Below are 11,185 nucleotides of genomic sequence, written 5' to 3' on the forward strand. Positions count from 1 at the left end.
CAAAGAAAGAACTTGAGAATTTTTCAAAAGTTTTAAAAGATGACAAATTCAAGAATTTCATTGCCAAAGAAAGAATCCATTGTAAATTTATAATCGAACGAGCCCCATGGTGGGGAGGGTTTTATGAGAGACTTGTTAGATCTGTTAAAGAATGTTTAAGAAAAATCGTAGGAAAAGCATTGTTGACTTTCGAAGAAATGTCTACACTACTTGTCGAAGTGGAGTCAGTTCTTAATTCACGACCTCTAAGTTACGTTTACAACGACAATGACGAGCCACAACCGTTGACTCCAATGCACTTCTTAAACATTGGACAAACTGATTTGAAGTATCCTTTGACTTTTGCTAGAATCTTCGGTAGCGAAACGACAAGAGAAACGCTGTTAAAAAGAAAGCGTTATCAAGAATTGCTGTTAAAACAGTTGTGGTGGAAATGGAAGCAACAATATTTATTAGATCTTAGAACTGCCCATTTCTTGAAGAATCCGCAACTTCAACCAGAACTAAAAGTAGGAGATGTTTTAGTTGAAGGAGATAATAAAAACAAACTATTATGGAAACTTGGTAGAATCATAAAAATTATTCCTGGACGTGATAGTAAAGTCCGATCATTCGAATTAAAAACTGGTAATGGGACTTTAAAACGTACTGTTCAACATCTATATCCTCTTGAACTTTAGATATTTTGAACTTTAACTATTTAGTTACGTTTTTTTCTTTCTTTTTTTTTTTTCCTATTAATGATTAGATTGAATATCGTTAGTTACGTTTGTTCAGTTAAGTGGAAAATATTTTAAAATTTAGTTCATTTATTAGTTATAACATTTATTATTTGATACCTGTATTGGAATTGAAGTGTTTGACTAATTAGTATTTTTTAATATTTTTATAGAATAGTGATTTATGTACTTGATTGTATGTATAACTGAGTTAGATGAACTCTTGTCAGAGTTCAGGTGGGGAGTGTGTTAAGGAATATTCTTTGATATCGCCAAGAGATGGCGTTAGGAGTCCATCTATTGGCTTACTTAACCTTTCCCCTTCTGAACACGTGACTTGAAAACATATTCGTCTTCTTGAAGGTAGAATTTCGATGCACTACGCAATAGAATTCGATTTAGATATTAGCTGGAACTATTCAGTTATTGCCTTTTGAGCCTTAAATATTCGATTCAGGCATTTTAGCCAACATTGTATATATGTAAATATTAAGCTTAATTAAAATTTATGGAAAACCCTCCAGGCCATGCATCTCGTCTTTTGGATTATGAGTGATTCGACTTTGATCTAGAACTTTCGTTACAAGCCTTTTAGCTATACGCACCGTCGGTGCGATTAGCCACTGCGATTTAGCGCTGGACCATTCAAAATACAGTACACTCCCGATTATCCGCGGAATTGGGTGGCGCGGCCGCCGCGGATAACAAAAATTGCGGATAATCCGAAAAAAGCTAAAAATGGGTATAGCAAAAGAGAAAACAGTCATTCCAACTTTGAAAAATCGTTTTATGTAGAATAAAACGTGAAATAAACAGCAGGAAATGTTTAACTAACGCTTAATGTTTTAGTATATCACTCAAAACTAACCTAAAATGCATTTTGTTAATGAAAACAGGAAAGTGCTTTGCACTTACGAGAGGCGTCAAGGATACACGGAAAAATTAATACATATGTAGTGTTTTAATACTGTAATGTATTATCTAAATACAAAAGAATAACTCTAAAACTAAACCTTTTTGAAAAAATCAGTCATTTGTGTTTGCTTCTTGCTTTGGAAGCATTTTCTCTTGATCCGAGATTGCATTTTTCGTAACATAAGTTTCTCGGCCAAATCCGCGTAGTCTTGTTCTCCCAAATAGCTCAGCAGTCCGTCGACTTGTTGCAAAGCCGCTTTGTGAGTCTTCCGCATCTGCACAGTGGGCTCTTCTTCGCTTTCACTTCGCTCTCCTTCATTCTCGGTCTCTCCCCTTGCTTTCTTCACAATTTCGTCATCTGTCAAGCGTTCGAAGCCAGGTTCGTTGACGTCACACTCCAACCGCTCGTTAATGTTTTCAGCATCGACGTTCTCACCACCCGGAACTGTTTTCACCATATCGGCAAGAGTTGGTGTGTCTACATCTTCATTCTCTTCCTCACAATTCAAAGGGGTTAATTAAGACACAAAGGGGTTAGGTTGTTGCTGGCTTCAACATTAGGCATGAGTTTTCTCCATAATTTTATGAGGGTTGACGGTTTCACTGAGTCCCATGCAGATGCTATATCGTACATGCTGTCCAAGATTATGTAATGTTTCCAAAACTCTTTCAGATCATAACCTTCTTCAATTTCGGTCATTAGCAGCTTGGTTCGGTATGTTCTCTTCATTGTTCAGTGACTCCTTGGTCCATGGATTAATGGGTTGGATTAGCGCAGTAACGTTTGGGAGGAGAAACTTTGCAAAAATTTCCCCACCAGAAGACTTTAGCACGCTTGTTGCTGGGTGAGAAGGTGCGTTGTCGATCAATAGCACAGCTTATAAAAACTTGTACGTTTATGATCACGAATTCACGATTCTATTTTTCACGAGTTGGGAGAGCATCAAATGAATCAAGAATATACTAGTATAATCAAGAGTCAATATACCATTTCCACGTAAAGACTCAACTTGAAAATAAGAACTTCTAGTTGAAACACAGAAATATTTAATGAAGAGCTTATGTATATTATTTACATTATTGAAAGCACAAAATATACATATAATATAAATTTCCCATCATAGGGACAAGATTAGTTTATCAAGAACAATTATTATAATTGTTGATTACCGCTATGCGGCCAAGAAGATCATTTCAAGCGTCGCATTCAAGCTTAACTAAACGAGTTATTACATTCTTTCTCTGCCGCCAGTCAGGTGACCTAGTCGGCGACAGACGATAAATAATAAAAGACAAATTGGCTCCATCGGGAGGGAAAAGAAATAATTTCAACAAACTCCTCCCCCGATGAACAATAGGTTCATCACAAATTTAACTTACCATTACAATATCACTATAACAATAAGCAATAAATAAAAATTACTTACATATACAAGGTCACATTATATCAATAATTTCTTAACATCAAGAAAATTTTTTCTGAAACTACAGAAAAAACAAAACATTTAAATTAACATTTCTCAAGATCACCATAAATCATTAAACCAAGGAAAATAATAAAATGAATAAATGAAAACATTATGGAAAAAAATTATCAGTTTATCTGTCATTCAGTCTAATTTTTGACCAGTCACTGATTATTGCAATTATTGATATCATCAATTTCTAAATTGTACAATAGCTGCAATGGACGTTTGATTACCGAATTACCAGTTTTCACTTCACAAGATCTGATCATTCCATCTCTACCAATAAAAGTTTTGGTTATTCTTCCTAATTTCCACCAGCTTCTAGGTAAGTTTTCATCATGAACAAGCACTATATCATTTACGTTGAATACAGATGGTCCCTTTATATTATTTGATGATTTTACTGGCTCTAAGTTCAAAATTTTATTTATATGACAGTTTATGATTGTATCCCGCCTACCATATCTCTCATTTAACAATTTTAGGCATTCATCATAATTTTCATCAGTGAGATCAAACCCTGATACAACATTATATGCAGTACCTGTCAAAAGAGATTTCAGGTATTGAAATTTACTTATATTTGACAAAGAATCATTGTTATCCACAGCATTCTTGAAACAGTTAATAAATTCTAAATAAGTGCTGGGATCCCCAGAGAAGTTTTCAATATTTAATTTCGGCAACTTAACTGCCGCAACAAATTTATTTTCGATTACAGGAGTTACAGGTACATTTTGAACTACGTTAACTTCAGTATCTGCTGTACATTTTCTTAACCTATTCTTAATTTTGGATTTCATACTCAAAATTTTATGAGAGTATTCTTCAACCGATTTTAATTCTTTTTCATATTCAGCTTTATCTTCAATCAATTTATCTATCTCTTTATCAATTTCATTTAAAGAATTTTCTTTTTCTGACAAAATATCCTGACACTCTAACAAGGAATCTGTGTCAGTTCATTCAATCGCTGCTTTCAGCAAATCTTCTGCTTTATTTATTTGTTTAGTGATTGCAGATCTGATAGCAGCTCTTTTCAACTTTAATTTGTCTATATTTTCCATATTTCAAGTAATGGAATATAACCTTATAAAATTCAACAAATAATTGTAATAAAAATTAAAGTACAGTATTTCAATATTTTAAGCACTTCCTTTAAAAACAATATATTATAGCCCACAAATTTCCTTCGATTAAGATAAATTATTTTTTCAAGCATCAATCAAGTATTATTCTTTCAGGTAATATTTCAATAAATCAACATAAATATTCAATATTTTTATGTAACTCAATCATTATTTTTCAAGGTTGAATACTTCAAAAATGAAAGAAAATGGCTTACCTGATATTTTCAGGTATCCTTCCATTACTCCAGCACAGGACATATCAAGAAATATATTGTTTCGATTTCGTAGTATCTAAATGTCCGGGAATTTCGGTACCAGAAACATGTATAAAAACTTGAGCGTTTATGATCACGAATTCCGATTCTATTTTTCACGATTTGGGAAAGCATCAAATTAATCAAGAATATACTAGTATAATCAAGAGTCAATATACCATTTCCACGTAAAGACTCAACTTGAAAATAAAAACTTCCAGTTGAAACACAGAAATATTTAATGAAGAGCTTATGTACATTATTTACATTATTGAAAGCACAAAATATACATATAATATAAATTTCCCATCATAGGGCCAAGATTAGTTTATCAAGAACAATTATTATAATTGTTGATTACCGCTATGCGGCCAAGAAGATCATTTCAAGCGTCGCACTCAAGCTAAACTAAACCAGTTATTACATTCTTTCTCTGCCGCCAGTCACGTGACCTAGTTGGCGACAGACGATAAATAATAAAAGAAAAATTGGAAATTGGCTCCATCAGGAGAGAAAAGAAATAATTTCAACACAGCTTTCTCAAGCAGGTTTTTCGATTTAAGATGTTTACGCACTTAAAGAACAAAGATTTTTTCGAACCATTCTTGAAAAATGTTTCGGTTCATCCATCTTTTTTTTTTTTTTTTTTTTTTTTTTTTTTTTTTTGTTAAAGTAATCAACGGGCAAATTTTATATCCTTGTGCCTTTGAAAGATCTCGGTTTTTTTACTTTCCAATGACAACAAGTCTAAGTTTATGTCCACCGGTAGCGTTACTGCAAGACATTATAGTGATCCTTTCCTTGCTGCTTTTATGACCCGCCGCTTTACTTTCATTTTCAAATGCTAAAGTGTGAGTGGGAAGACATTTCCACAAAAGTCCCGACTCGTCGGCATTGTAAATTTGTTCAAAAGATAGCTCTTCTTTTAAAACAAATTCTTCAAATCCATGGTGGAAATCGTCGGCTGCTCTTTGGTCACCACTAAGTTTCTCCCCATGAAGTCCAATTTCTCGAATTCCATGTCGCTGCTTAAAACGAGTCAACCAGCCAAAAGACGCATCAAAATTTCCTTTCAGGCCTAAGACCATTTACAGGAGTACACTCTTTTCGAACTTCAGCTAACCACTCTGTCAATGCCGTGTCTAGCTCATCAAAGGTAGAACCCTTCATAGTTTTTCGCGATTTCATTGCGGAAGCACTGTCCGACATTGATGCAAAGATAACCAGTTTGTCCTTTTGCTTTAGAATCTCACGCATTGTTGTTTCCGCGATTCCGTAATCCAATTCCATCTGCTGCCTTGTAGCGTTGTTTGCTACTTTGGAAATTAATTCTAGTTTTTGCGCAATCGTCAACACAACCTTCTTTCGCTTTCCTGACATTTTAAATCGGTAACGAAAAACAAAACCAAAAAGCACAAGCACTGAACACAGTAATTAACTCCGACCGGTTCGCAAACACTATCAGGCTTAAACTAACAATGTCGAGTGGGAGGAAGTGGACGTGTCAGTAAGATTAAGACGAGAGAGAGGGCTGGAGCGGGCACTGCAAGGGTGAGTAAGAAATCATTTACTCATTAGAGGGGAAGTTTCCGAGAAGGCCTGGGATATTTTTTCCATAAATAAGCACGTTGTTAGCAAATTTAACGTTTCTCTCAGTTTCGTGAACATTTTTATTTTCTTTGCTTTACGCTTGTAAAAAAAAAAAAAAAAAAAAAAAAAACTTTGTGCGGCAGGCGCGGATAATCGGGAGTCTACTACTGTATCCCAAAAGTCAAATTCAAGTTAAAGTTCTAAAAAAAAAAAAAAAAAAAAAAAAAAAAAAAAAAAAGGTGCTACTTTTACGGTTTTTTTCTGGTTTCTCTCTGTTGCCAGAACGCTCGAATAAATAACTGTTCTCCTTTTTGTCTTTTTCTTTTACCAGAGTAAATATGCAAGTAACTTGATAAAAGTAACCATATTTTAAAAAAGTTCATAAATTCAAAATGGTACCCATTCCAGAAAAATACCCGTTTTGCAGATTATGATCGGCAATTCATTTAACCCTTTCCTTCGGTTTGCGTCTGATCTTCGTTTTGCATGTCGTTTAAAATTTCCTTTTTTTTTCTTTTTTATATTTTTAAAAATATACATATGACTAAGGTTCTCCTTAGTCATATGTATATTTTTATTCTTTAATATGTAACTCACATTATTACATTCTGTTTATATACATGTAAAATTCTTTTCACCATGCCTCGTTTCAGAACTAATCCTTCCTACTTTGCGCTTGCTCATGTCATGATAAAAACTTCAACTTTCGTATCGAATGTTTTCAAACAAATTACTATCATGTAGTATCAATACATGAATGTGATCATGTAAATGTTAATATAATATATACTGGTATCCTGTCATGAACTCTTAAGCCGAGATTTTTGAGTTAAAATGTAACTTATGTAATCTTTTTTTTTTTAATTAAGCAGCTATGGACAGGCTGACGGTAATATCTGGAGCGTTGTTCCTAGCGGCTAATGTTTTCGCCATCATTAGTTTGACTTTACCCGATTGGATAGTGTCAGATGTTGGAGGTAATACAAGACTTGGCCTTCTTCGAAATTGTATGACAATCTATGGTCGTCAGCAGCTTTGCTTTTCTCCAAGTTTGCAGCCAGAATGGATGCTATCATTAATATGCATCATAATTGGTTGTATTTGCGTGTCCACTACAGTGGGCTTACTAATGTTGTCTCATTGGAATGAACAAGTTGTTCCTTATGCTAGATGGGTCGGGTTTTCAGCAATGGTCCTGTTTTGTTTAGCTGCTGTAATTTTTCCTATGGGTTTCACCATGGAAGAAATCGGTGGAGAAGCATATCAGTTACCGAGTAGCCACCAGGTTGGGCTATCCTACATATTTTTCGTATTAGCATTGTGGATAACAGTAATTTCTGAACTGTTTGCCGGTAAAGTTTGTATGCCTCATTTTTAAAGTTCTAAAACTAACTGGTGTATTATAGATTTCTCAACTAATTGTGTTGGGCCACAAATCTTTAAAAAAAAGTATTAATGTAATTATAAATATTGTTTATTTTATGTATTCATGTGCACAGTTTTCTCAATATATAAACTATACTGCTATGAATTTGAAATGCTTAAAAGGCTGGGATAATTATTGTGTATATAAAGCATTATGAAATGAATTTTTTATTTATGATAAATTTGAGTATCTTAACAATCTTGTATTAGTTAATTAAATAAAAGTTTCAGACTTTATTGTTTCATATAAAATAAAGTTATCATTAAAGACAATGATTCAAATTTATTTCCTTTTCTATTCATAGAAAAACTTGACACTTTTTGTGAACATAACAAGCTGATGGAATATGCAGTCTTTTAAATTAAGTCATTTACACTTACATAATAAGGGGAAAGCACAGAATCACCCACTGCTTCGTGCATTTCTCAAAATTGCCAACTTGAAAATAACAAGTCAAAGATTTGCACAAACTTAGTATCCATGTACACATCGACCTATTTTCACTTAAAAAAATAGAGACTTGCACAAACTCGGCATTACAGACTTTCTTGACTTTGTCCATGTACACCTCGATGCGTGCCATGTAAGTGGCCAATTCTCCATCAACTTGAAAATAACAAGTCAAAGAGTTTCGCGAACTCGGTATCCATGTACACATCTATCTATTTTCACTTTAAAAAATATCAGAGAATTACGCACTTCCTTGACTTTGTCCATGTACATATTGATATGTGTCATATAAGTGGGTGATTTACTACATAATTATTTTAATTTTGAAATCTTCTGTGGTAAATATTTCTGTAAAATAATTACAGTTATATTGCTTAACTGAATCTGACTGTTACCACAGTTTTGTAAAATATGTGCAGAAGTAGATTGCATATAAATATGCTAATATTTTGAATCATATGTATGATATTTATTGCTTTGATGTAAGGTAAATGTAAAAACTTCAAATGTAAATCATGGTACTTTGTTCATGTTATCATGTAGACAAAATGTCCAAGGGTATCTGCCTAAGGAAAGTAAAAACTAACTGGCTTGTATTCTTCTGTGGATTGTTAAGCTTTGCTTGAATATTGATGTAGAATGAAATCTTATGCTTAGAGTAATATTAATATTTAAAAAAGGCTTAAAACATGATGATATTTATAATTATTAGTAACCAGTACAAATACAAAAATCATCAGAATATATGTCATAGAAAAATTTCGATACTTCCTTATTATAGTGGGCCCCAAAATTTAATATATAATCAACCAAAATGTGACATGTAGCGAGGTATAAGAACACATGGCAAGATATATTGATTGATTAGCGCTTCAGTCTTGGGGAGGGGGGCCTCTATAATATGGAAGTGCCATAATTTCTCTATAAGTGATTACAGTTTTTCTTAATATTAAGACTTTTGATAATAATGAGAGGTATTGAGAAATGTATTAGCACTTCCCACCATGTGAATGAGTTACATTCTGAACAGCCATTCATACCATGAATTTATTTGAAAAATGTTATCAAGTTTGCTATGCATATTTCCTAACAATGTTTTGGAGATAAGAACTATAAATGCAGTCAAATACACAATTAAATATGGGCCTCTATAGTATGGAAGTGCCATAATTTCTCTATAAGTGATCACAGTTTTTCTTATTATTAAGACTTTTGATAATAATGAGAGGTATTGAGAAATGTGTTAGCACTTCCCACCATGTGAACGAATTACATTCTGAACAGCCATTCATACCATGAATTTATTTGAAAAATGTTATTAAGTTTCCTATGCATATTTCCTAACAGTGTTTTGGAGATAAGAACTATAAATGCAGTCAAATGCACAATTAAATACTGAAACAAGTAAATAATACATTTTAAACTTCGAATACAGTATATTACTAATAAATAAGGAATCACTTTCATGTTATAAACCTGTCAGTATGTTTTTTTAATTGCAAATAATTTCCAGTTATAAGTATAGTTTACAGATGGGGGAGGGAAAAAAGCCACATGTGCACACCTACTAACAAACATACCACATGGCAGATGATGGCCAATAAATCATCATCTGCTATACACCAAAAGGCCTGTCAGGTGTATTACAGAAAAATACCAAATAACTTTATTGTGTAGTATGTACCTGGAATTGTTTACTCAATTTTAAGCATATAAGGATAAGGCTAGCAGATTTTTACATGGGTGGGAATGAAGCATTGTTTGACATGCCCTCTGGAGACTCATCAGCAAGTAAAAGGGGCGTTCGGTATGAAGAGACTGTATGAGAGGTGGAATGAGTTGGCATGTTAGATTGGCCAGCAACACCAATTTCTGATGTGTCTTTTTTTAAAACATAATTGTCTAAACTTGTCTGAGCAGGTTTTCTTTTCTTTCACTGTAAATAAGATGAAAGCACTGTACAACATCGTGAGCAGCAGACTTTAGCAAACCTTTCAGAATTTGGTCTTGTTTTTAAAAAAATCTGAGGCTCTGAATTCGTTTTGACGCCAAACAAGTTTTATTTTTTTAGAATAAGTCTTCTGCTTGTATGCAAAAGTTTATAAGGTGGGAAGTGCCTGTATATATAAAAATTAAAGTAAAATAATGTAATATAAAATACAGTTTGTTTCTTATGTCTAATGCTTAATTCCTGTTACTTTAATTTTCTTATTTCTTGCAATTTTTTTTTTTTTTTTTTTTTTTTTGATAATTTTGCAGACATTGATAAGCAAATAAATGTGAAATTTGACATTACCAATATATTTAGCATGCAGAAAATTGCATTTTGAAAAGAATGGCTTTCATTTCATGAAAGTAAATTTATGGCATAAAGTAGATTTAAAACTGTTTTGCAAATTTCATGTTATATGATTTGTATAGAATTTGTTTTTAAAAGACATTTGATAATAAAATTGGATGCTACTCTTGCAGCTCTTTAACTTCCTTATTATAATTTTTTCAAAGCATGTTGACAAAATTATGGGTATAATTTTAACTTATGTGATCTCTATAAAATACATACAAAATTAAATCTTTAAAATCAAATGTTTTAGGGGCTGCTACATAAAATACCACATAAAACAAAGATGACAAGTATATTTTTGTTATAGATGCAAAATTAACAGATCTGAGTTCTGGTTACGACTGAGCATTAATATAAGGGTTGGCTGGTATGTGATCAAAGGAAGTCATATTTTAAGGTAGGATTCTATCACAAAACTATGATTTCTTTTACAAAATAAATGACAAATACTTTAAAAATTGTATTTTTTACTAACATTTTATTCTAAATGTTGCTAATCATTTGCTCCATTAAAATTGATTACTTGGACATTTATTTTAAATTAAGTACCTTTTCAGTTATATCGCAGGTATGAATCTTATTGTAAAAAATCATGTTGTATTATAACAGACTGCTTTTTTAAGTTTACAGCCAGTTTTAAAAATGTTTCACTAAATTATCTAGCTTAAGGATCAGCATACAAAAGTTAGCATAATGAGTTATTAAACAGAAAACCTGAACTACAAGAAGAAAGGAAACTTATTATCTTGAACAGGCAAATTTATTGTAGTATTTTTATTGCTCTGGTAACATAAGTTTTGTTACATTTAAAAACTCATTATGTCATCCTGTGGATTTTTTTTATCTATATGAGTTATCGAAAAACATTTATTATAATTTTTATTTCAT

The 11,185-nt window shown here is 32.4% G+C and overlaps 1 protein-coding gene across 1 annotated transcript; it reads left to right on the forward strand.

Moving 5' to 3' along the window:
- Window positions 1-6,772: 6,772 nt before the first annotated feature.
- LOC118180737 (modulator of smoothened protein) lies at window positions 6,773-10,424 on the forward strand. The gene has a single exon (XM_035349801.2). The coding sequence runs from the start codon at window positions 6,952-6,954 to the stop codon at window positions 7,453-7,455; it is 504 nt and encodes a 167-aa protein (XP_035205692.1). The 5' UTR covers window positions 6,773-6,951; the 3' UTR covers window positions 7,456-10,424.
- Window positions 10,425-11,185: the final 761 nt, after the last annotated feature.

Source organism: Stegodyphus dumicola, chromosome 7 (genome assembly GCF_044657685.1).
Source record: "Stegodyphus dumicola isolate Sdum_Otavi_A_Nest chromosome 7, ASM4465768v1".
Classification (NCBI taxonomy): Eukaryota; Metazoa; Arthropoda; class Arachnida; order Araneae; family Eresidae; genus Stegodyphus; species Stegodyphus dumicola.